This window comes from Manacus candei, unplaced genomic scaffold, assembly GCF_025592945.1.
Source record: "Manacus candei isolate 608988 ecotype Guabito, Panama unplaced genomic scaffold, ASM2559294v1 h1tg000024l, whole genome shotgun sequence".
NCBI classification, from domain to species: Eukaryota; Metazoa; Chordata; class Aves; order Passeriformes; family Pipridae; genus Manacus; species Manacus candei.
The window spans coordinates 670,479-698,043 of record NW_026138072.1 but is presented as its reverse complement, the minus strand read 5'-3'; the positions used below and the strand labels follow the sequence as shown (position 1 = coordinate 698,043).

At 38.5% G+C, this 27,565-nt stretch overlaps 2 protein-coding genes across 5 annotated transcripts in view; one reads left to right on the top strand and one right to left on the bottom strand.

The window, feature by feature from the left end:
- RIC1 (RIC1 homolog, RAB6A GEF complex partner 1) overlaps positions 1–672 on the top strand; it is a 47,702-nt gene extending 47,030 nt beyond the window's left edge. For all 4 annotated transcript variants that reach the window (XM_051788228.1, XM_051788229.1, XM_051788230.1 and 1 more), the window contains exon 26: positions 142–672. In XM_051788228.1, the coding sequence (XP_051644188.1) occupies positions 142–427 (286 nt within the window). In that variant the 3' untranslated portion in view covers positions 428–672. The remainder of the gene's footprint in view (positions 1–141) is intronic.
- ERMP1 (endoplasmic reticulum metallopeptidase 1) lies at positions 557–27,340 on the bottom strand. The gene is made up of 15 exons (XM_051788252.1): positions 27,019–27,340; positions 25,999–26,300; positions 22,496–22,623; positions 22,032–22,137; positions 21,012–21,158; positions 19,369–19,461; positions 17,795–18,007; positions 16,626–16,846; positions 13,144–13,318; positions 12,495–12,685; positions 11,740–11,892; positions 11,037–11,239; positions 10,211–10,326; positions 9,458–9,621; positions 557–8,484 (listed from the first exon to the last, which is right to left on the bottom strand). The coding sequence occupies exons 1-15, from the start codon at positions 27,303–27,305 to the stop codon at positions 8,320–8,322; spliced, it is 2,664 nt and encodes an 887-aa protein (XP_051644212.1). The 5' UTR covers positions 27,306–27,340; the 3' UTR covers positions 557–8,319.
- Positions 27,341–27,565: the final 225 nt, after the last annotated feature.

Below are 27,565 nucleotides of genomic sequence, written 5' to 3'. Positions count from 1 at the left end.
ACCAACCAACCTTCCAACTTTTATTGTTTTATTAGTGTTGACTTTTTCCTATTTATTTAAAAGAGTTCCTGCTTTTCAGGCACGTAACAAAGGTACTAATTTCTAATTCACTCACAGTGCTCTCTCCCATTACCTTCCTAGCCCTGGGTACAAGCCATTTCTAAATATCATCAAACCACAGATCCAGAAACTAAATGAAATAGTAGAAGAGCAAGTACAGCCTGAAGCCTTCCAGCCAGTGAATCCTTCTAAGGTTCCTGAACAAGCAAACCCCAGAGCTGAGGAAAGCAGGACTTCATCTATCCATGGCACTAATCCTCAGTGTGATGCTGGCAACAGCAGTGCAAGCAGACATGAAGAGGACAAGGCTAAGACAGAGGATGAGGATTCATTCCAAGAAGGCAGTTATGACTGTGTTGTGTCTTAAATGGAAGATTAACAACTTCTCAAGTATCAGGTGTGAAAGGAAGCAAACCAGCTCTTAGATATGCTTCCATGTTTCGGATTTGAACTCTCTTTTGTTTTGTTTTGGTTTTTTGGGGTTTGTTTTGTTTGGTTTTTATTTCAATCTTTGAAATCTTTAGTGGGGATAACTAAACAGCAGTTTCATCTAATAATTTCAAAAGGAGGTAAATACGATTCTTTTTTGATGGAATCTTCAGACTGCAGCTTTACATTTTGATACTTTAAATAGTGTTGGAGAGACAGTGAATACATATGGAAACAGGTTCAGCTAATGTTCATCAGTACCTTTACATCACCGACAGGTTTTGAAGAAACTGCTTATATCTTGCTTGAGTTTAAAAGGCGAAGAGGGGATTAAATTTAAAAACTGTTATTCTTCGCAGCTTGCCTGCCTAGTAAATGTCTGATCAATGCAGTTCAGATTGGTTTGATACCGATATTTTGTATTAAAGGACTGTAAAATATATTGTATGTTTTTGTGAATAATCTTGTACAAATACTGAAGACTGTACCATATTTGGAGGTACCTATATGTATTGTGCATGTTTCTAGATGACTAGTAAAGTTAAAGCAGAGTTGCACTTCTTTCTGGATGACGCATACTTTACTGACCTAACATTGACACAAGGTGGCTTACCTTTTTTTTCACTGCCACTTACAGATCTTGTAGTTGGGTTAAGGGACTGCTGAAGGTTATTTATTTCATTGTAAATTCTTTTCTGAAAAATGGATTTTTTAAATGTAAATAATCATCATATACTCTTGCTATGGAAAACTAGTTTAACAGCTCATACTTAAACATTTTTCAAACATTTTATAATATGCATACTTCTAACTAAGACATATTTAACTTTCATACAATGTTATGGAAAGCTGGCTGCAGAAGTCTGTTGCTTTAAGGTACTTATTTTTTCTAGCTGCTGTCCCTATGTAATAACTACCTGTAACAGTATTAATTTAGATATTAGCTTGTTTGTACTGTGCAATCTGGACAAAAATGCAACATTACTCATTTTATATACAATAAACTAGTTTATTTTTTATAACATCACTTGATTACTGACATGGACCAAACTAGTCATCATAGGGTAGTTGCAGCATCTGTTGCTTTTCTAGTGTAGTTCCTAGATGCACATCCATTTAAACTCTGAAAATTAAGACTATTCACAATTAAGTTTTTAAAAAATTGTGGGTTTATCATCTTTATTTTCTTTGTAGATAAGATCAAGTGCTTTAAAATGTATAAATATTAAATTGTTGCTTTAGAATGGCTTTCCTAAGCCAGTACAACCAGTACAAGTGCAATAATTGCAAGTATTACTTGGAAAGCTGGAGCTTTTAGTGAATGCAACTTGAACTTCATTTTAAGAGTTGAAACTGATATTGAAATTAGAGAAAGGAAATCCATTTGAGTCCCAGCATTAAGCTTATTCTGCATTGTAGCTACTGGTTACAGATAATGTCATACCTACAAGCCTGTTGTGACCTGACATCAAAATCCATTGTTGTTTTAAGGGGATAATACTTAAAGCTTTTTTTATGATAAAAAACTTGCTTAATCTATGTTAAAAGAAATAAAAACTGTGCTTCAAGTTAATATTTTTCTGTGGTTCTGTGGTAATGATGTAAGTCAAGCCTATTCTGATCAGCTTGCTGCTGTTCAAGATCTGTACAAGTAAAACCATACATTAACTGATACTAACATTCTTAATATTCATATCTTATTACTATGCTACTGTTGTTTAGCAGGTAAATCTTTTTAGTTGTGAAATTTTAGAAGTTTGTACTTCTTTAAGTAGTAATTATCTCTATGCAAATCTTACGTGCTAATTTTGTATTTCAATTTCACTGCTGTTATACCTGTAATTAAAAAACAAATGTATTCAACTTTACTTGATGTTACTCCTGTGAAAAATATCTATTTTCCATTTACAGTAAATTACCAGAATTCAGGTAGGTCATTTTAGAGAGAAAAAGCTCTCAAAGAAACCACGTGATGAAGATTGTTTTGTACCCCTGTGACCTGTTTTTTACTGGATGAAGGAATCAAGCCTTTACCTTCTTAGTGCATCTTTGAAGTTACACCCTCCTTTTGCTTTGTAAAGAGGTGTACTGAGTTTAAGTGACAAGGGCGTGGTAGCAAGGGGGACTGCAAGAGCTGCCCCTGTGTCAGAGCCAGTTCCAACAGACCTGCCATGGGACACAGCTAAGCCTGTCAGCCAAGCTGGTGCCTCCCCTCTATAATGTATTTAACAAGGGGTAAAAAATGCTGTGGGAGATGAATGAGGAACAGTCCTGCAGGGAGCTAGGCCTATAAAGGAGCAGGAGGAGGTACTCCAGGTGCTGGAGCAGACATTCCCTGCAGCCTGTACAAGTTAATGCATGCATTAAATGTTAATACTAACACTCTTGCTATTAACATCTTACTACTATGCTGCTGTTCAGCAGTTACATCTTTTTAGAGCATGGTGAGGCAGGCTGTCCCCCTGCAACCCATGGTAGAACATGCTGGAGCAGATACCCACAGTGCAGCCTGGGGAGGACCCCACACAGAGCAGGTGGATGCATGAGCCCCGAAGGAAGCAGCAGCACTGTGAGCCCATGTGGGACCAGGTTTCTCGCAGGAACTGTTGCCCATGGGGGACCAATGCTGGAATAGTCAGTTCCTGAAGGACTGCCCAGCATAGGAGGATGGATAGCAGCTGATCAGAGACTATCCCATGAAGTGGACCCCGTGCTGGAGTAGGGCAACAGTGGGAGGAAGGAAGCAGCAGAGGGGAAATGTTGCTGACCATGACCTGACCCTCAAGTGAACATCCCCCGTCCTTCTGCACCATTGTGGGAGAGGAGGTAGAAGAGTGAAGGTGGATCTGGGAAGAGAGAGGAGGTTGAGGGAAAGTGGTTTTATATGTGTTGCTATGCTACTTTATTTTTTATGGTAATAAATTAAGTTAATTTTCCCAAGGCCAGTTTATTTTGCCTGCTATGGGAATCAGTGAGTAACATCCCTGTCTTAACCCATGAGTTTTCTCATTTTCTCCTGGCCTGCTGAGGGAAGAGTGTCAGAGAGCAGTTTGGTGGGCACCCAGCCAGGGTTAACCTACCACAATAGGTTTATTCGTCTACAGATTTCCACTACTAAACATAAGAAAAATGGGCCATTTAACCAGTTGAAGGTCAACATTTCTTTATGGAATTCCAGCTTGTCACTCCTCTTGCTTTGCATATCCAGCTCACATGGCTGATGTAGGATTACCTCCTTTACCATTACCTCCTTCACCATTTGTGTATCATCAAGTTTTCTGGATCTGGTTCTCATCCTATGCAAAGCTAATTGCCTCAGAATAACAGCAACAATACTGAATCTTCCATGCTACCAATTTAAAAGATACTTTCCCGTAGGGCATACTTGCAAAACTGCTTGAATCAAGTCACATTTCTGAATATAATTTTTCACGATCACATTTGTCAACCCAAGTAAGCTAATTTTTCATCTGTGTTTTAGTCCAAAGCAACCAATTTAAATAGTTTTAGACCTGAAGTGTCTGTAAGCTACAGGTTGAGACACACTGTTAAATAAACAGAAATACCAAAATTCATAATCTAGCTGGAACCTGTACACAGGAGGTCCTTCTTTTCATTACAAACTGAAGGGAAAAGTTGTCTTTGGTAATAATGATACTATAAAAGACGATGGTTAAATTGTGTAGCATGGTAAGCTGGCTTCAACCAAAAGAAAGAGAGCCTCCTAGTACAGAAAACAAAAGCTACAGACAGAAGTTATTGTCTCATTTTAGTTTTCTGCCCTAGAGCTGAAAACTGTTGAAGTACTCTAGTGGGCAGTGAGATGAATGTCAGCTTATTGTGAATAGGATAAGTCATTCCAGTGTTTAATGCAGAAAACTGAGGAGCTTTCTCATACCACTCTGAAAGACAACAACTTGCTCTTGCAGAGTGTTCTGTTTACCAGGGAGCACCTGAATTAAGTAAACTCAAGGAGCATCCTACTGGAGAGTGCTAAGAAAAGGCTCTACAAAAGCCCACAGCTGGAGACTGAAGCCAGCCAAACCACAGACACAAGGCACCTAAACAAAAAAGTCAAGGACTACCCCATCCCCACAGAAAAAAAATCAACATCCCCAGATAAACCACGCATGGTTACTTAAATTGACCTGCATACCTACTGGCTTTGAAACTTCTGTTTGTTCCAGTCTTAGAGTGCATGCATTGTTCCTTTTCAGATTAACTACTGCTCATTTTTAAGACTGATTCTTGCAGCTTTCTGAAAGTGAATTCTTAAAAAAACCCTTTTGTTAATGGCCCATGATTCTTGACACCCTGCTTGAAATAGAGGTAGCAGGACTGGACCTTCCTAAACTGGCCTGTACTTCCTGCTCAAGATAGAACTTGACACTTGGCGTGTTATGTCACAGCTCTGACATAAGCATTGCATGCTGCAGCCCAACAGTGAACAGGGAGCCTGGCTAATTTCTAGGACCAATTCTAGGACCTCCAAGACTGGAACAGATTTTCATGAATATTGAGAATGAATGTTCTGTTTTCAAAATGGAAGTTGTGGTTACATAAATTGATACTGAGTTTTGTGACAGAACATTAGTAAGAAGACGTGCAAGATCAGTAAACCTTTCTCCACCAAGACTGCATATCAAGTTTAAGGTGGGTCACCCTGCAGGCTCCTTCCAGATAATTACCAAAAATCAGATTAGGTTTAGCCCTCAAGGGAAAAAAGTACTGAACAGCTTTGCCATGCAGGCTAACTCTTCATTAGCTCTGTCCCATATGCTACAGTTCGCTCTGTATAGACTTGTTAGATCTTGTTTGTTTGATTAGTGTTTTTCCAGCTTGCTTGCAACCCAGCCTAGATTAACAGACAGTAAAGACAGGTCTTGCTCTTGCAGAACTCAGTGTGTGATAGCTGAAATTCTCCTGTTCATTGCACCTATTCCAACACTTTCTTTCTTCAAATGCATACTTCTACTTGACAGGCAACTTTGAAAGTATGGCAACACACTTTAATGATGCATCAGATTGTATAACCACAACATGTACAGGCCTCCTTTGCTTAAACTGATAAAGTGCTTTGCTGAAATTGGTAACATCCTTAGTATTCAAAGAGCTTCAGAAATACATATGTTGATAAAGAACATAATAAATTTTCAAAGCCACCAAAAGTCAGAGAAGAACAAAATAGTAAAGCAATTTAGAAGAGGCTGTGGATGTAAATTGTTTCAGATGAATACAGGAAAATTCTAATCAGCCATCTGTTTACTGCCCCCACTAAGAATAAATGATTTTTCTACTCCCTGCCCTTCTATCCTTAAAATTATTATCTGCTTGCATTTTTTACTCTTCACACAATGCTGTTTTATGAGAAACAAACAGTAGCAGAAGATTAGACTGCTTGTAATCAATGAGGAAGCAGATGGACACAGAACCAGCAAAATTTTCCATCCTGTTTTTCTATTTGTGATCAGCAATAAATCTACTCTCAACTATCAATTTTGCAAAGAATACTTAGCTTTGCTACCAGTGACTCTTCCATATCTTATTTAAAGAACCACCTTCCTCTCCAGAAAACCATTAGGGCCCCCATTTTAACTTTTCTCAGCTCAGGTGATTCTAACATTCCTTGGCCACGCTTATCTTTCACACAGCTCTAACTCTAGCTGTCTTAACACTAGCATCACTTAGCAGTATTTCTACCCCAAGCTCAAATAAAACATTAGTGCAATGAATAAGAACAACTCAGATATGCCTTTAATCATGCTAAAAATCAAGTTTCACTAATCATGTTTTGCTTTTATTTACAAAGACAGAAATTTGCAACAAACCAGACATACCTCATAATTAAATTATTTAAGAAGGGTTAAATCCTGAGATAGCAAAAGTTATTGCTTCACTGAAGTTTCAGAAATTGCCAACAGGCATTTTTGTATTTTTGGCTCCCAGTATGAATTCTTCACACAACACTATTTCAAAGCTTTAAATCAGGCAAAACACAAAAATGAAAACTGAGGAAGACAGTAAGTACCAGTGCAGCCTTAGTTAAATAGCTGTGTATCAGCCAGAGTACAGTACAAGACATTTGTTGAGATTCAAGACACAAGAGTTTTAGTTCATAACTCTGATTTTCAAATCACTAATAGCACTTTTAAATAATATAGGGATTGTAGTTTCAAATCAGATACAATCAAGTGAGTGATGATTAATGCACATTAATGTAGAAACCTACTGGTTTTTAGTGATAACCAGTTCATTATGATTACAGTAATTAAACCTCTTACTCTAGTCCGTGAGTCAGTTGACAATCTTTGTGAATGTCCCTTGCAACAAATGAAACTGGTTGTTGCCACTATCATGCACAATTACAGAACAATTTGAAGGAAAAATACCCAACTGGAGAGTTGTCATCCATCACAGCTCACACAAATTAACCGTCACATAGTTTTCTTTCATGTGCCCTGTAAACTTACCAGTACTATCATGTTTTTACTTGAAATGATGATGCATGCACAAAATCTGCTTTGCATGACATTAGGTAATACTCATGCAATGAACAAAACACTGTAAAATTTGTAGTGTGGTATTGATGTAGCCAAATGTTTTATATATAGTTTGGAAAAAGGAAGTAAGTTTCTTCAGATACACAGAGTTCTTTGAATTTCAGAAATTACCATTAATTATTAACGACTAAAAAAAACCAAAAAACCTGGTATAAAAAAAAGATGTCAGTAGCTTCTGATTTCAAAGCTTGTCAATTAAAATCGGAAGATACTCTAAATCACTCACAGTCATTTATAAAACCCATCCTGTGAAAATAAGAGAAATCCAGAAATATTAGACATCTTTTTAAGATTACTCTTTTAGGTATTTTTCCTTATGGAAAGCAAACCTTATTTTAAGAAACAGTTAAAGGTATTAGCAAAGTGCAATAATGTCACACTACCAAAAGTCTCTCCAGAGGAGATACCAAAATAAGCCAATTCTAATAAATTGGAAGGTAACTTTAAATTTAGAGTAGATTAATTATAAGACATCCACATAAAGGAGTGAGCACTTACATATGAAAGAGCAAGTCACATGCTCATGTGCTGAGACTGAAAGATCCCAATAGGAACAAAAACACAAGATGATAATTAGGTCGAACTTACCCACTCAAGCTGTAACAGTGAAGAGACAGAAAAAATGGTAGGAACTAAGTTTTTTAACAGAAACATGTAATTTGGATGGATGGATGGATGGATACATAGACAGACAGATAGATAGATAATTACCACATTCCATCATAGGACTGATTTTTCTGCACTGTGCATTTGCTAAGGAGTGGGAATGCAACCTGCACAAGCACCTTAGCTTTCAGTGACTTCATCCAGTGACAAAAGTAATGTTTAGGACTTTGCCACCTCTGTCGCCCCACCAAGGGAACAAGCATCTTTTAGCTGAAGATCTGAGTTGAATAGGACGGATAGGATTGGTAGGTGATACTCCATATATAGGTGAAGTATGCTTATATTTCACATAGCATCAGAATAATTCCATGAAGCCTTCCCATTACAGCTGCCACTAAGTGCAGTTTTCATTTTAAAAAACCCACTAGCCAAACTGCCACTTCAGTGGAAGAACCAAGGTGAACTGCATTCACATTGACACAAGTACCATTATATATATCCCCAAGAGAGCAGTAGTCTTTAAATAGTCAAACTGCCAAAGAAACACCATTTGTTGCTGAAGTACTTTAAATTCTTGTTGAAGTCTCTGGCATCTTGTTAGAAAGTGCTTGCCACAACTGTATTCTGTATCAGAGATAGCCCTACTTGCCCTGCAGCATTGCTGTCAAAAGACAAAAAGGTCATAAGTGCAGGACCAACCAGAAGAAAACGTCCAGTTTGGAAACCTCTCCAGTAAGGCATAAAGTTGAGGTGACTTTTGATCTTCCCCAAAAAAGTAATGTGCTGCTATGGCGAGGGAGACTATTCCATCAGAATGCTTTTCTGGGGTCTGAAAGTGAGAAAAGGACAACACAGCCTTTACAATTGTTTACGGCTTTTAAATGTAAGGTCAATCCAGATGCACTTTTCTACAGGCAGTATCTAAGCAACAAACTTCATCTTGCAGTTCTTAGTCCTATATGTTAAAATACTTCCTATCTGCAACATATGTCTGATTACATGATGAGTTCAATTTGAAATGAACTGGCAACTAGATATTTAGATCACAGTGTCTCTGACATGTGTCACAACTTTGAGTGCTCCAACTTTAATGTTTGTATCTGTCTGTTTTGCTGACAAATCAAGATATGGACTCCAACACACTATTTATACTGATCCTTCTACTGTCAGTCCTGAGGATGTACAGCCTTCTCTGCACAGCTTTGCCACTATCAGCCTTGCAAAGCTTGTCACACTCAAGATTGCCCAGCTGGCTGGTGGGGACCAGACTGCCAGTCCTCCTGTGAGCCCTGTGCCAACGGGGGACAGTGCAACAGAGAAACTGGAGCCTGTGACTGTCCCCCTGGCTACACTGGGGCATCCTGTTTTTTTGTAGGGAATACTGGGTAAATCTGGACCCTTCCTTGGTTACGAAATTGGTCACCAAGGAAGGCCTAGCCCAAACCACCACAACTGAGTACCCTCAGAGGGACTATTTGGCAAGTGTTTAGACTGCCTGATGCAGGAAGGAAAAAGGGACTTTCTGAACTTTCAAAGATTATCTTAGTATTTACTCAAAGACCATGAAGACCAGGAAAATATTCTCCCCTTAGCTGTTGGGCAAGTTAGTGGACTACTCATTGAAAATACATGTGAGCTGACATATAAAGATGACATACTAAAGGGGGGACACTAGAATTAAGGTCTATCAAATAAAGCGAAGCTTTAGGAAGTCATTATGACATTTTTCACATAGAAATGCAGCAATGGTGACAGGAGGGCAGACCAAGGCATCACTGGGTTTCCAGCAGCCACATACTCACCGTCAGCTCTACCCAGAAGTGCCAGGGTGCAGCCTGCAGCCCATGGGAGTAAAACACAAAGTAGTCTCCTCCTATGCTAGCAACCGGTGTGCCATCCCCGAGAGACCAGCTGGACAGAGCTGACCCTTCGTGTGGCCGAACGTACAGAGACATGTGACTTGGGCCTGCAGAGACAGAGATACGTGTCTGGATGTATCAGCACACAGAAGCAGAATAACCACCTGTTTTCCTACATAATAGCATGTTATCTGTGTGTTACTACTCATGTCTTTCAAAATATGATACAACTGTCTTCTCTACAGAAGAAGCTTCAATTTTTTATAATAATTGAGATAAAGGAGATGATGATGGAGCAGAAGAATATAAGACTATATATAAATATAATACAGTCCTATAGTGTGTATATATGTGTGTGTGTGTATGTGTGTGTATATGTATATATGTATGTGTGTGTGTGTATATACACACTACATATACTAATAGAGAACTATAAAATGGACTTTTAGAAAGGACCTGCTGTAAAACAATCAAGACTTACTCATGACAGACAAGGTCATTATTCCCAGAAATAAGAACTGTAACACAACACCCAGAGGTTCCAGTGTGTTAGGAAGCTGAATTAATTCATGTTAAGCTCACAAAGCTCACTATCTTGGGAGTAGCACTAAAACCTGCAGTACTGCAGTCAAAGCCTGATCTATTATGGGCATAAAAATAAACACAAATCATAGACCAGAAGCTTCAGTCACTCACCAGATACTTCAAAGCTTAACCTCACAGAGTTCAAGGGCATCAGCTCCTTGGACAGAACTTTAAATTGAATGGGGCTTCTTGGCAAAATTTCTGGAGCAGGAAGATACCAGTTTTTCCTGCGAAGAAAAAAAAAAGTTTCAGGTTATTCTCAGTGCAACACCCTGAAGTACTAAACATCAGAAACCAAGAAGTTTCTGTATAGTATAGCTGCCTGTGCTGCTACTAAATGAAATATTCGAAAGCTACTGATTCTAGCAGAAGGCAGATAAAATCAGCAGCTTGTGGCCAGACAAATATTTAAAGGGTGTATTAATAGGAAAACAGTCACCAGTGTATTCATTCATTACCTTAATTTACAAAACAAACAAGAAAGAATATTTGCACCTTCAAACTGCTACACTTTCACTCACAAGATTCTTGGGGTATGAGAAATAGTCACAGCAGCTGGTTTTCTTCTGTGGAAACCTGGTACTCTAAACATCCTCTGCTGCCAGCTGGGGTGAAAGGGGCAAGAAGGGAGGAGACATACATACTCCTACTGTGAACTGCCCTTCAGAAGGGACCCCTTCACCTTTTTTTCCATTGGTGCTTACATCCATTTTCCACAAGTCAACTTCTACAGCTCCTGCAGCAGACCCAGCAATTTCTTGCAGACTCTGTCAGAAGACACTGCACCTAAGCAGAAGTCTGCCTTCTGAAGAGGAAGAATTATTTACTTTTAGATTGAGATTAGCCTTGCTTTTTCTTCCCTTACACAAGCAAGATTGCATAAACAACCAATGTGCTTTGCAGTTAAGTGCTCAGGTGAAGCAGAGTTCACACCAACCGGAACATGAAATGCACTGGCAGAATCCAAGGAAGGCCGCAGAAGGGAGCCTGCTCCTCGCATGGAGTTCTAATAGTGTCATTAATTTCAGGTACATGGGGAGTTATGTGAGATATTCCATTATAATCAAATCCATTAATCCATATACCAGCATCACTTTTAACCACATTTCCATCTAGATCATGAAATCTTCTGCTTGTGTGCTAGAAGAAAAAAAAAAACAAAAGCAATATGATGGAGCCTGCAGCATTTGCAAGAGTCAGAGGTAACTCTGAAATATCCTCCGTGTCAATCCTTAAGGTCTACTGCATTTTCAGTATGCACTGAGAACATATCTAAGTATTTATGAATATAAATACAAGAATTACTCAGATCAAAAGCATACCATGAAAACACATTCAGAATGTATTAGCTCACCTCCCATGACTTTTTAAATTACCACTGTTCACTCAATTCTCCTACTTAAAACCCCCTAAAATACCCTGCTTTTCTGACGGGGTTGAACAGAACACTTAGACTGAATAAGAGAAACTTAACAGCAATTCTTTCAAATCCAGGAATAATCATTAGAGCTTTTAAATCAAGCAAGAAAGGAAAGGTTACTTTTTTCCTGGGGTAGAAGAGGTGGGGGAAGTTAAGCTTTGAAAAAAACAAACACTCTTGCAACCAATAGAGGCAATACGACATGGAAAGCTTTTCTTACCTGGAGAAAGACTCGCTTAGGTTTTGGATTAGCTGCATCTGAACTGTAAGGAAAGAAGATTCCACTACAAACGAGAATGAGAGTGACTACGAACACAGTAGTTAAAGTTACTAGCGTCGTTTTTGTACTTTTGACAAGGTAAATGAAGTTAACCTAGAGAATAAAAAAAACAGCCCAGTTATAAAACTGCAAGACCTAAGACACTACTTGTATAACTCTAAAATTCAATTATGGAACTGAAAGTACATTAAAAAAAATAGTTGCAAGTGTCACTCTACACAAGATACTTCTTTGTAAACTCAGTATTTAAAAACAAGAGAAAAAAGTGAGTTACTTCCTGGAGCTTTCAAAAATTTCCAATTTTTAAAATACCTGTCAACAAAAAAAACCCAAACTAGAACCTTCCCAGGTTCTATGGCAGCACAAAAAAACCCCAAATCTGAGAATTCTTTTTGAAGTGTTGTGTATGTATTGTTCAGCCACAAACTACATCTAAATGAATGCCTGCTCAAAATTCACCGTCACATTTCATATTTTACACCAATCTTTACTACATCATCATATAGCAATGTAAGCCCTGCTTTAATGACTAACACAAAATGTGGAATCTTTGATGTGTTTTGGAGAACCTTCCTGTAAGATTTAAGATACTGTCTAATAATCACTAACTTCTAGCACTAATTAAGAAAAATTTCTTATTCTAAACTCTAGAGAAAGTTTAAAGGTTTTAAACAACATTTACAAATTCTACTTACAAAATAGGATGACAGTATCATAGTGAAGACCACAATAAATCCTGCCAATACCATATCTGGTGGAATTTCTGAACCACTTCGTCCCATGACAGGTGTAAACATTTCAAATACAGTCCAGCTAAGATACAGCATATATAGATAGGGAACAAACATCCCCAGCATGTACATCACAATAAACTTCATTGTGGCACCTACAGGGGACAGAAAAAAGACAAAAAGAAGTAAAAGCTCAAAAGGCCACAAACATACAGCTTTACTGATACATCCATATACTGCTGCAAGGCCCAATACACAATACTGCTCCTCATCCTGACATGGATATAGAAAGAAAATCTCACTTTGTATAGCAAATGCCAATATAACGTTCAAAACCATCACAAAACTTTTCTTGTATTACAAAAAAAATTTAAAAAGGTCTCCACATACTGTTCTGTTAGCCTGAGACACAGACTGTTTTTCAGTGTTTTTTTAAAAAAAAAAGCTTCTCACACTTTAAAACTGTCTTTAGTTCAAGAACACTTTTACTCATTACAAAATTGTGACACAGTTAATTTGAATATTCAAATTCAACATTTGGATTTTCTTTTGCTTGAATAGGAGAGTAGGGGTAGAGGTTTTGAAATACAACCTATGCCCCACAGAACTATACCTTTTTGGTGGAATTCCTTGTGGATCATCAGCTTAGTGAGTAAAGGAAATGCTACCCATAATGTACAAATGAATGCTGAACAAAGGCCCATCTGAGTCATCACAGCTAATGCTATAGACCAAATCATCAATGAAGCATCAAAAAAAATATCTCCCAGGTACTGCTCATTCATATTCTGTAACACAAAAAGCAAATACACTTCATTATTGAGCACGTTCCATGGATCCCATCTCATCAGAACACACAGAAAACTCCTTATTTCTTGTATATAATTGTTTTCCCTAGGCAATTTCCTGTTGACTGTATTGGCAAGCATCATCTCACCATTTTCTTACCATTTAGAGTTACCCATGAGAGCATACTTTTTTAATTATTTTTTTAAATCTGCTGACATAGCTTGAAAAAGAAATTACCTGGGCTGGGGTGGAAGAAGGAAGGGAAGGTACAAATGACAATACAAGGAATACACAGGGCTAGTGTTTCAAGCACACAGGCAAAGAGGGCCTTTTAATAAAAAACATAATAACACAGCAAATTAAAAAGTTACATAGTACTTCCATGTGACAAAGTTATCTACAGCTCCTGAGGATCTAAACTTGCTCTTGAACAGCAGCTGTTAACAGGCTTTTATATGAGCACTAATATTAGTGCACAAATATACTGGTGCCTTTACAAGTCATGCCACAAGGTGTCACTTCAGAAGCTTGCTTTTTAAAATATGTTACTTGTTTTGAATAAAAGATATGCATAGGTGAGATAATATCAGATAAGTTTCAGAAAAAAGAAGGAAGTTTAACCATCAAAAATGTGGTTTGCTTTGTTTTTTTGATTTTGTGAGGTTTTTTGTTTAGTTTTTTTTTTTTTTGGTTTGGTTTTTTTAAGTTACATGGGCAATGCTACAGTGTTTGCAGTGCAAGATTCCTAATTGGAAAACCTGCCAGTAGGAATAAGCAGTGCTTGCATGAACAATGGTTATCTGAAAGTACCTAGTTCAGTTTTGGGGTGAGGGAAAAAAAGTAGGAGGGGGGTGAAGTTGCCAAAGGTATTTCAAAACATAAAGCTTATTAATTCCCATGTCGCTGAGCCATGATCAGGCACTGCCTCTGACAGACAAGGAAGAGATAGGATTCCAAAATTTTTATGCAACTCTAAGTAAAATGCAAGTTACAGAGGCAGCATAAACTGTGCAGTGTAGTGCAATCTACAGCATGCAAGGCTTGTGACTTCAAGGTGGCTGATCTGATGACCAGGCAATCAGTTGGCATGAAATAAATCCAGACCCTGGAATGTCTGAACAGATAGTGAAACTACCAGCCAGCTCATCTAAAAGACTAGAAAACATTGCATCTAGTTTATAAGTGGCTCACCTTTACACAACGGGTCAACACCACGTACGTGTATTTGGTAACATACATGTACCAGTTAACACTTCTCCTCCCCCAAAAAACTAAAAAAAAACCCCACTTCCAGAGAAAGACATGATGGATCCAGCCAGAACTTCTCATACAATCAAATCTGACTAAGTTCTTAAAACTTTTTGAAACATTTGGATGAAGTTGGATTTGGCTGACAACTAAGGTTTTCCAAACTCCTTGTCCAAAGCTCAAACAAATGAGCAAGAAGTAACAGCAAGATGAATGATCAAATATTACTGCACCTAAATCCTCAACCTAGCATGCTTGAGTAGTCAACTTCTGCCCTGGAACAGTGTCATCTACCAGATATCTCAAGGCCCTATTTTTTCTTAATACAAAACCATTAAACCATCATCTAATAGGAATGTTATCAGCTACAATTATTAAATTATTATGCAAGTTAAATTGCATTGGTTAGTCATAAAAAAAGAATTCTAGACAGAACAGTTAGACAGACTGTTCATGACAAATTACAGTAATGGAAAGGTAACACACACCAAATCCTCACCGTCTTGCAGGGGCCTAAATGACCTTTACCTATTGTAGAAAAGAACACAGACAACCAAGAGCTCTGTTCCATCTCCAGCTGTTGTCAAAACAACTATAAATCAGAACAGTCACAGAATTTTTTAGGTTGGAAAATACCTTTAAGATCATTTGAGTCCAACCTAAACCTGGCACAGCCAAGGCCACCACTAAACCATATTCTTAAGTGCCACATCTACAAGTCACCTCCAGGTAGGTAACTCAACCACTTCTCTGTGTCAGTGCTTGATAATCCTTTCAACAGAAATTTCTCCTAATATCCAACCTGAACCTTCCTCACACACCTTGAGTCCATTTCTCTTGTTCTATCAGTAGCTGCCTGAGAGAAGAGTCTGACCCCCACCTGGTTACAACCTCCTTTCACGGGGAGCACTAGAATGTCCTTCTCAGAGTGAGTGGACCAAAACTGGTGCAGCCTCACCAGTGGCGGGTACAGAGAGACAATCACTGCCCTGGTCCTGCTGGTCACACTACTGACACAGGCCAGGATGCCATTGGCCTTCTTGGCCACCTGGGCACACTGCAGAATCTTGTTCAGCTGCTGTTTAACCAGCACCTCCAGGTCCTTTTCTGCTGGTCAGCTTTCCAGCCACTCTGTTCCCAGCCTGTAGCACTGCCTGGGGTTGTTGTGACCCAAGGGCAGGACCCAGCACTTGGCTTTATTGAATCTCACACCGCTGGCCTCGGTCCATTGATCCAGCCTGTCCAGATCTCTCTGCAGAGCCTTCAAGGGAAGAGTGACTACTCAAATTTTTACAAAAGCTTCATTTAGAAAGCTCTATGCAGCACAGATTACTGTATTAGAAGAGAGCATGGCAGAGGTAGAAATTCCAACAAGATATAAGAAAAAAGTTCTTTCAAGAACCATCTGAAAAAAAAATCACATTATTTGCTTAGGGTTTTATGAATATAAATGACATCACCAAAATGACACGCATAATATAAAAGGACAGACTTGAACAGAGAGAGCCGGAGTTCCATGTTTTGCAACAAAATACAAATGATAAATCAGATTAAATAAAGCATTAAAATAATGGAAGAGACATAAGGAGGTACTGTGCCAAAATAAATTATTAAATACAGGGAACTTGTATTCCAAGTATATTCAGAGGCAAGAATCTCGTAAGATTCAAAGAATATTTGAGCAGACGTGTAGATTCCGTAATGATCAAGAACACTGAAAAGTATCAAAAATATTCTCCAGCTGTTCTTCTGGTCTCTTAGCACTGAAATGATGACAAGAAGGAAGGTGCAGATAGGGCAAGAAACAGTACCTTATATTGTATTCTACTAGGCTTTTACTTTTTTTCTGAAGTTTCTCCTAAGGTCAAGGCCTCCTTAAATCACAAAGTTCTTACCTCTCTGATTTAGTAGAGCAATCCCTATGTTTAGATGAAGCAATTTTTAGTGACATTTTAAATACTCAAACTTTTTTCATCTTTTTAATCAACCCCAGAATTAAGTCTTCAACAGCTTAAACACTACATTGCCCTTCAACATTAACAGCAAAGTCAAGCCTACCTTGTAGAAGAACTTCTTGGCCAGCATATGCACAAGAATAAGCTTAGCTGCAGCTGCACTGCCATAGAGAGACACAGAAACATAGAAATGGGTGTACCAAGAAAGAGCCCTTCCAATGACAGAGACAAACACTGCCACAATAAGCACGGCCACCAGTGTGCAGACCCAACTCGTCAGTGTCAAGCCAAATGCAGTAAATAATTTCTTCAGGTTATGAATAGCTATGAAGAAAAAAAAAAAGGTTTCATTCAACAGTCATGTATTCTACTGCAGACTATCATCAAAATTTCAATTACCCCATAGTTTAATTGCTTTAATGACCAAAAGAAACCTGAATGAGGAGTCCACTCTGAAGACTTCTTAACAGCATGGTCTAAACCTCTCAGTTTATTTCTTTGCATGTCTTTTACCAGTCTTCCCCACTACAAGATTTATTCCCAGAATACTGGTGTATTTTGCAGATTACTGTGTTCCTGATAGTAAAAATATTACTAGGGAGTCAGGGGAACTACTCTACCATTTTTAAGTCTCAAAAACAACAAAAACAATTGAAAAACTGGAGTTGCTTTTCTTGTAACTTTTTCTTGCTCCAAAAATGTTTTCTGGATTTTGAGGGGGAGGTGGTGTCAGTGTGTTTTGATTTTTTTCTTTTTAAACAGGTATGTTCCTACACATATCTGAAAAGGTCTAACTAGAAAATTTAAGTTGGTTTACACCCTTTATTAAGCTTTGTTTATTTTCCCCATTTATTTTCCCCATTTGTTGTTTTCTTATTTACTCCTGCCTATGGACAGGTGTTAAAGAATGATTCTGAAACCGTGTCTGAACTAACAAAGCAAAAAATAGATACTAAGTAATTTTTTTTCAATTTTCAGATTTTTAAAAGATTTAATTTTAATCTTCATGAAATGATAAGACACAAAATTGTGATTCATAAATGCTAAACATCTAGGCCTATCATATTCTTTCATCACCGTAATTATTCACAGTTGAGAGATTTAAACACAAAGCAACTCCTGTGGCATGCTGCACAGCTAAAATTTATTTCTGAAGCTTGGCTAAAAAGATGCCATAATGGCCTGAACACTCTCCATCTACACTTTTTCATCTACTAACTGCTATTCATTAAAGAGTAATGTCATTGTTTTTTTTAAAAAAGCTAGACTTACCTCTGGTTTTTGACTGTAATACTTTTTTGCTTAAGTAAATAAAAGCAATTGCTGCTGTAATATAGTTCATGATTGTGCCAATGCGAGCAGGATAAGCCAGGACAAATAAACCAAGTATATCAAAGAACACAACATTTCCATGTCGATACTCAAAAGATTTAGCCAACTTTTCTGATGTTGCTAGGTATTTTAGGACAGCTAGAATATTGTCACCTATTAAAAAAGCAGATACACAGCATAATTACATCAGGGTGAATCAGTACACAGCATTTTTTTTACTAGAACTGTTCTTGAAAATTGTATAGAAATATTCTCAACAAAGACATATACAACCGATTATTCTCAAAGTGGTATCTGACAGTACACACAGCACAGTATTTTCATGAGTAATCTATACAGCTGTCACTAAAATGAGGATATTTGGGAAGCTTCATGCACTTAAAGACCATTGCAATTAAGTCAGGTATTTAGCCCGCAAGTACTTCAGTTCTGATATTCAGCACTGGACTTCAAGGCTAACCCATAGAAAAGTTTATAGTTTCCTAATACTCCTCCTCTCCTCATGGTCTCTAAGTGACACCTCCACGTTTCAATGAGTACGAGTTATCTCCCTTTCTTTCCCTACACATCTGTAAGGCAGAAGACAAGGTGGCTATTTTCCTTTGTAGCCTACAGGCACTAATCACCTTTTCCTTTCCCACAGCACAGCCAAAACACACGTAATCAAACGACAACAATTCTTCTCTTTTGTTTTGCTTTTAGCTGACCCTTAAAAGTGCTGAAATGTCTTTTTTTGTTATCTGCACTATGTTTAGCAGAAGATGTTCTACATAACCATCATGATCAGTAAAATCATCTTCCCAACACAAATTTAGAAGTGTTACTTTCTGTCTTGTAGCTGCATTGTTGCAAGAAACTATTTAAAACTCTTATTCATGCTGGTCATTCTAAGCTGGTTTCTATATAAGCTTAAAGAGGGAATGGTCAAAATCCTAGAGGTATTTAGGACTGTTAGCTTTTCCAGGGAAATTAAAAAGTCATACTGTATTTTCTTTACTTCAATCTGTCAAAAAGCCATCTATGAGCACAACCTGTTGTAGAAAATAAATCCTGTTTACTCAGTCTGTGTGCTACCATGTAAGTTTGACTGAGATACGTTCTAAAAGAGAAACCTCTGTTGGCAGATCAGTCTCTATGTCACCAACTTACCCACAAGCTTCTGATGAGAAACACAACCAATAAGGCTTAGTGAGAGAAAAGGAACACAGAATGCTGAACAATCAGGTATCAGTGTTCAGGTTAGATGACAACTCTGATTTGAAAGCAATCATGAAATCTAATTAACATCACTGGATGCTGATAAAGTTTATCTTCCCAAGTAGATCATATATATTTCTTTTGTATTTAAAAGATATATATTTAGTTAATTCTTTGTTCTTTAGAACATGTACTAAACATGTACTAAATGAGTCATTAAAATTATTAATTTCTCGTGATAACAGTTTTACAGCAAAATGACAAAGCAACTACAACACTATTCTTTAGGTAAATTACTGAATTCTTAAAATACCAACCTGCTCTCTGAATGGAATCTGTTAAAATTCTGTCTGATGTGTCATATTTTGTATGATAAATGTAGCCATTTTCAATAAAAGCCAGATCTATTCCTACAGAAAGAGGAAAAGCATTTTTAAATTTATGTAATTCTAAAACCCCCAAACAAACAAGTGAAAGTCTCACATACATTTCACAGAAAATGTTGCTCTACTTTGTAGCCCAGTCATTATACTTAAAGAAACAAAATAGTCTCCTCTGTGAAAAGAATACTAACTGAGATTTCAAGTGTATTATAAAGAGAACAGTTTCAAAACATTTTAAAATATCTGTCCTTTCTACTGTGCCAATTTGCATGATATCTGTACACAGCTGGAGAAACACTTGAAAACTCCAAACCATCTCAGCTTCAGAAAAGATGTACAAGGTGCTTTCCAAATGTTTACTTGCAAAACTTCAATAAATATCTACACTGAAAAGTAATAAAAAGTAGCATTGTGGAACTATAGAAACACCTTCTCAAAATGTGTGATCCTTCTACTTCTATGTGTTAACAGGTTTTCAGAGAGCCAGTCTGAAAACTCTTATTTTGAAAGTCCAAATAATTTGTTGAAGTGAACAAAAACATTTACCAAAAGCCAAAGGTTATTCTGCTAGATTAGTCATACATTCACTGTATCCCAATCACCTTCTCAGCTGCACATGCAAAAAGCTGCTATCTGCAATCTGAATCCTCACAATTTTGTAGAGGTTTGACAACTTAGACCTTAATTCTACTTGTGGACAAATGGGAAACAACTAGTTCTTTAACTCAATTATTTAATTTTTATTTCATTGTGAAAAAAAAAAACAAAACAGAGGTCAGTGAGAATTCATTTACCATCCAGGTATCATTCTGAACAAATAAAGAACACATTGTACAAAATTATCTACTTTATTTCCAGGCTGGAGGCATACTTTAGAAGAGTTTAGAATATGCCAGAACAACAATTCTGTTCTAACAATCAATTCAGAAATATCACTTTTCTTGAAAGTGACTCCAATGACAACCTGTCCCAGACAACAAGGATTTTACAGAAGTTTACAGTCCTTTGAGTTGTGTTCATATTTCACATTGTGTGAACATTTCACATTTTTTCCCACTGGTCGTTCTCTGCAGAATGGATAGCAAACTGTAAACAGCTTAGCAAAACTAAAAGACTTCTGTCCAGTGCTTGATTATTAAAAATAAAACAAAAAACAAACAAACCCCAAAACCCAAGAGTAATGGAAATGCATTAATGACTAAGTCACTATCTTTAAAAAAGATGATTTTCATTTATCCATTTGATACAGACACGTCATTCCTACAAACAGGTTATTAGCATCATGTACCAAAATGTTTCAAAACAGATATTTAACAGGGTGCTGTTGATTTCTGGAGTATCTTCCTGATTTTCAGGAAACTTCTCTACCACGTAGTTTCTTTCTAGAAAACACCAGTCCTCAAAAAACATCCCTAGCAAACCATATGAAAAACTAAATCTAAAAGTCTTGCCTTAGGAAAAAAGCAGGAAAATTTGCCCCCAGACAAACTAAATTTGAGGACCTTCACACAGTGAACCACAGAACAGTATCCTTTTCATAAGCTTAATGTGCATTGACATCTTTCATGATAACATACCTGGAACATTGCCAAAATCCCTGTAGATACGGAAGTCTGTATCCGCTGGGATAATACCACTCTGAAATATTTCCTGTGCCACCACAGAGGCAAAGGGATGTTTGGCTGCAACTACGTATGCTTGTACCAACCAAGGGTTCTCAGGTCCTAACAAAAGATGAGCAGAAAGTTCACAGTAAACACTTTTTGAATGTCAGTTGAGGTACGCATCTTCACGGTAACAAATACAGAACACAAAGGAAGTCACTGCAGTTGTAAAGCTGTTGCCCCATAGGGTATAAAATAAGTACACTTGTGCTGGCTGAGTGACTCACACTTGAGAGAAATACACTTGAGGAGAAAGAAACAAGCCACTGTTGCCTTACGTGTTTAAGAGGCAGAGCAGGAAAGCCATCTCCCAAAACAGAACTTCTTTCTCACAAAGAAGTCAAAACCTTTAGTTGAGTTTCCAATTCATTGTGTCTGTATCACACATCAATATCATTGTTTAGAAAAAAGTCTCTGCCTTAAAGCATTAAGTACAAAGAAACAACTAAGCAGCTCCAGCAGCACAGGAAAGTCTGCAGTCTGACCAGGATGGGGCACAAGTTTAACTGTAGCCCACAAAACACGGTTTTGCTGCTTCCTGAGCAGCAGATAGAGCTCTAATGGCAACATCTCCCTGCAAAGATTTTGAAAGAACTGCTGTGAAAAATAAATAGACCGTATGAAAGTATATGTATCTAAGACATAGGTGGTATCCAAACATTTTTCTCCTTGTAACCTTGACATAAAATGGAAACACAACTTCTGTTACTCTGTTCTACACAAGCTTCCCACCTATGAGGCAACTTCTGTCGCAGTCCTTTAGCCTACCAGTATCTAAAGCTAAGAGCAATTTAATTGCTGCACAGGGTTGGGAAAAATGTATGAGGTTCTCCTATCTTTTGCTGATGAGTCACTTTCAATACTCCTTCAAGTCTACATTGTTTATTATCAAATTATCCTTATGTAGAAACTGGACACAATGCAAGTTCATACCTGTTTGAAAAACAAGTTCTTTTCCTCCTACACCTGCTGCCTCCAGGTTAATAAAAGCTCTGATTGACTTGGCCCACTCATGTTGCGTAATGAAGCCATGACTAGCCTTGATGGGAAAACAAAAAAAATTTAGGTCAAATATCTACGAGACCAGCCTAAATCTTATTTTCCATCACTCAAGATTGGATATGACTGAAGAAATAACTCAAGATTTGACAAGGCAGACAACACAAGCAGATGCAGAAAATCCAAGTCTTCTAATTAAATTAATGTAGACAACATTCTTAGTCTAAGTGTATTTTTCCCGTTGAAATCACACACATTTTCCCGAGAATGTTAAGACTGCTATTCAACTAATATTTCAATAGGTCAAACACAAGCCTTATCTGCAGTTACTCTTTCCTTTGTTAAGAGTTTTAATACACAGCTTTTATGTGTAATTCATAATTCTGACATATTCTCACCTGCAAAATATTTTCTTCTGCACCATTAAATAAGAATATGACAGCATGCTGCAGGGACTCTGATGATTTTGAAAGTGTGTTAAGTATTTCAAGCATCACTGCACAGCTAACAGCATCATCACTGGCACCTTAAAACAATCACCAAAATAGTAAGGCTTATAACAAACAAATTTGCATCAAAACCAAGAGAAGAATAAAGTTTTATGCTATTTCAATCACTTAACCTAACTGCAGTAAAATTATGTCAAGTTTTGTGTATTTTCTGGTAGCGCTTGTCCTTATATAAACTATTCTGATAATACTAGTTGAAAGTAACAGCAGAAAGAAAAAAACAATGTTCAGAAGTAGAGCAAGTGAAGTTCAAAATATCAGATCCAATGATATTGTTCAAGAAAAGTAGACTAACCAGGTTACTGGTTAGTGAGCAAAATGATTGTTACTTATTTTCCTAAGAACAATATGAATAAACAAGAATGTAATTTATACTAACAACATACTCAAACTTTAAAAAATAAACATTCCCACATAAGTCACCCTAAAGCATTCTATACTGTTATAATGCATTCAAGTAAGAGGACAAAACCTCAAACTAACATAAAGCTAAGATTTCAAAATAGAGTTAAGGAAATACAAGAATTTACAACTTAAGTTATACATGATAATAAAAGATTTTCATGACCAGATGCTTTTCAACATCCTTCTTTCTTTGCAGAAACCCCTTTCACTCTGAGCTCAGTAATCTGTCCTCTTTGAGTTCCTTATCTAACACTATTCTAGACTTACTCTCACTCTCTCACACCTCCTCCCATGCTCTGCCATTTTTTTAAATCTTGATTAAGGATTCATCTTCTAGCCAAAGTCTCCCATTTTCCCACTTTCCTCACTTTGGTGTAAGCAGCAGCACCTCCCTACCCCACTCTAATAAATAAAATTTTGGGAGAAAACAGAGAAATTAAACCTCATTCCTTCAGGCCTCAGTTGCATATATGATGCTGACACGCTCTGAGATGACAACAACACTGTGGTCAGGCCTCAGCATGCTATTAGGGCACACTTGTTAGCTCCTAAAAATGTTCAATTTACACATTTAAAAAAAAAAGGCACCTTTAACAAAAGGTTGTACAACTTAGACACATTTGCCCCTTCCATGAAAAGGGTATATTCCTGATACAAGCATAAATCTCAGTCTAAATTTAACCTGAGCTTATTGCATGGATTAAAAAAAATTCAGAATCTTTCCAATACACCATTCTCTATTTCTCAGAAATTAATGCCTTGTTCTGCCAAAAGCTTTCCAAAAAGACTCCCATCCCAATACCTGGTTTAAAGCCCTGATTATCACAGATTTTCCTTAATTTCACACTATATTCTCAGTTGGAAGGGACCTTTATACTGCTACCCAAGTTTATCAGTAGTCTACTCTTAGCCACACTGAGTTCTTATACCTAACATACTGTATTGAAAAATTGGGAGAGAAGTGAGTATAGTTTCCAAGTCATTTACCTGCCTCACTGTGAAGCTATGAAAAATAAAAGTTGCTGGCTTCAACAGACATACAAATTTATGTCTGATAAAAGCAGCCATGTAGCCATAGACTATTACACAAACTCATGGAGAAAGTATCTTCTCCAAATACTCTGTATATAGCAAAACTGACAGGAGGTTGAAACAGGTTTTATGGCAAAAATCAGCAACTTGAGAAAAGCACATCATCAGTTATGTCTGGAATGATAATTTCAGGGATGTTTCCGTCTTCAAGTTTATTAAAAAAGAAACAAATAGCCCATATAAACTGAATATTAGTACCACTAGAACAAAGACATGTGTTTTAGCACTTAAGAGTTTACGTTTTTCCTTCACAAGGAACACAAGCTTTCTAACACCGATGGTTTACTGAGTTTTGTTTCACTCATTTTGTATGCAGCAGATTATATTTTATGATCTGATTTTCAAATATAGTATTAACTGACCACTAAGTAATGCTGCTTCTGGGTAAAAATCCACAGTTTTGGTAAAGCAAAATGGCCTGTAAGCAAATAACTAAGAGAAATACAGAAGAATAGAAAACAAAGAAAAAACAAGAGAAAACCTTGCTTAGGTTATGTGTAAGGAACACAGTAAGAAAATGAAAGACAGAGCAGCTCCTCACTGTTGTAAAGGGCTAGGCTGCTTTGTGATTAAGGGCAAGCACACAGGCTGGTTTCTAGCTCCTCCACAGATTTCTGTAAAATCCTATACAAATCAGTAATATATTTGGTGCTTCTGTGCAAGGTTGGTGAAGTACTTTACTGTCTGAGTAACTGTTAAGAAAATAATTGATGTAGACATAATCCTGTCTTACAACCCATAGAAATGGACACACAATTTACACAGGGCATGAATTTAAAGACCGTTTTCAATAATCATAGTATTATACTTGTGAAATATTCTTTCCAAGTTCCACATCCCGTAATTAGCATCTCTGCAATTTATAAATCACAGAGCACGTATAATAATCATGCGGTTATTAGGCTTAATTTGAAAACTCATGTCACCCAAATGTGGTTGAGGAGAAAAAGAAGTTCTGTATATTATTTGCTGAGAGAAAAAACGCAGGAGTACAGCAAATGCTTTGTTTCTCTAGCTAATACTCAACTGTTTTCTCAATAATGAAGACTATTTGCATGTGCTAAAGAACAGAACGTCTACCGCCCAAAAATAAAATATTATGTGGGGTATAAATTAAGAAACTCCAGTAAAAGCTGCACTGTTGGTGAGATCTGTGGGTGTTTTTCGACTGTAATAATAGGCAAACATGTGTGGCTGAGTGTTATAATAAACTTTGTGCAATCTTTAGATCTCTACCTTTCTGGCACTGTTAAAAGCACAAACATACAAAGCTCGCTACACCCTTGCTGAAATAATTATTCAACAGCATTATAATATATAAGAATCTAGAGGAAGGAAAGTAAGAGAGGATGCAACAGTGACAGTGAAACTAGTAGCGAGAGATGTACACACTACCAAGGCAACAGTACCCTAACCTTTGATCACTACAGTCTTTAGAGGCAGAAGCTTTGAATGCAAAAAGAAAAGGAAAAAAATTGGCATAGCTTAAGCATATCAGACAAAAAATCTGAGACACCAGCAATGGGAGGGGAAAATATGGAGTTTTTAGTGGGGGTGGACAGAGTCACTGGCACAAAGCATCATGTGAAAGACAGGATTAGATCAGTACAGAAGTATGAAAAGACCTGAATGACAGGTGGAAGCAGCACATGAACTACATGCATAAGCAGAGAAATCTAAATACAGCATCTCTAATTTGCTGCCTAACAGAAAGTGAGAGTGAAATCCTGAGTTAAACAGGATCAACCTGTCACTCTAAACAATGAGCCTCACTGAAATCAAGTAGACCAGTTGACACATGCAGTATTCTAATACAGCTACTTGGTATGAGAAAACAAGCCAAGCTCTGTGGCTCACGTAACACATGGAAAAGCAGAATGAACACGTGGACCTACCAGGGGTATTTGGTACAGAATCAAAGTGGCAATTGGATAATACTGCATGCTCAGCTCCACTTCGAGGTTCCAGCTTCACTATAACATTGGTTATGTTTGCATAGTAACTAGTAAAGCCTCCTAAAAAGTCAATGCTGAAGGAGCCTGTAGGCCTCTGTATGTCTACAGATATCTTGTGAGCATCTGTACTTTCTCTTGCTATTCTCCTAATTTGTTCTAAGAGGTAGTTAACTGCAAGAACTTCATTTTCTGGACTTCCAACTGTTCTGGGCCCAATTGCTGTTATGTTGTCAAGGTATTCCCTGTAAGACATAAATTAAAAATTCAGCATCAACAAGTTCAACATTTAGTAATGTTATCTACAACTGTAACTTATCTACAACTGCAGCATTTTTGTACATTATTCTATTTCAAAACTCAAGCAGAAGAGACTAAAGCCAATTCGACAGTAACTAGCCAGGATGTTCAGGATCACTATGGTAATGGGCATATAGACTGACCTTTACTCAGGGCTCCTTATCTTATCTATCACGATATTAAACCAAACTATTTGTTTTCTGGTTTGAACATATCAACCCAAAAAGAAACAAAAGGGTAAATGAGAAGCCAAAGACTTTAGCGTGGTTCTGCATATGCATACATGCCCTTCCCCCAACGTCCGAATAAGCGTGTTTTCGTTAAGACTTACATCTGACGTAAATAATTCTGAAATTACAGTGTTAGAAAGTTTTATAGTTCCCGGCGTCTCGGTGACACACCAACTAAAGACCTGCAAAGCAGCTTTCCCAGAAACCGCGCACTACTCAAGACTACCAGAAATAAAGTATGGGGGACGCACTGCTTCATCAGCGCCAGCCAGCACCTTTACGGGGGCTGAAGCCTCCACGCTCTCTGCACCCTTCTGCGAGCGCTCAACCGAGCTTCGAGCTCTCTCCCGGGCAGAGCACGACCCGACCCCCCGACAGGGACCCGACCCAGCCCCGCCGCCCTCTCTCCCTCCCGCCGGCGGCTCCGCCGTACCTGGCGCGGCCGGCGCTGAAGTCGCGGGGCCCGGCGGCGGCGGGCGGGCTGCTCAGGAGCTGCCGGTGCGACACCTGCGCCAGCGCCCGCAGCACCAGCAGGTACAGCAGCACCAGCGGCGCCCCCCGCGCCTCGGGCAGCGGCAGCAGCGGCCGCCGCCGCGGCCCGCCCCGCTTCTTGCCGCCCGCGCCGCGCTCCCCGTCCTCCCGCGGCGGCGGCTGGCGGCGATCGCGCTGTGCGGCGGTGGCGCGGAGCCGCCACACGGCCGTGTCCCCGCTGCGCTCCATGGCCGCGCTGTGCCCGCCGCGCTGTGCCCGCCGCGCTGTGCCCGCCGCGCTGTGCCCGCCGCGCTGTGCCCGCCGCGCTGTGCCCGCCGCGCAGCCGCGCCGTACGGGCACGGAACAGGGTCAAACCGCGGCCCGGCCCCCGCCCGGCGCGGCGGGGCGGCCCCCGCGCTCACGTGGGTGCGGGGCCGGCACCGCCCGCCCTGCGGCCCGGCGGGGGCACGGCGGTGGCTGCGTCTGCGTCACACAGCCACAGGGTGGGT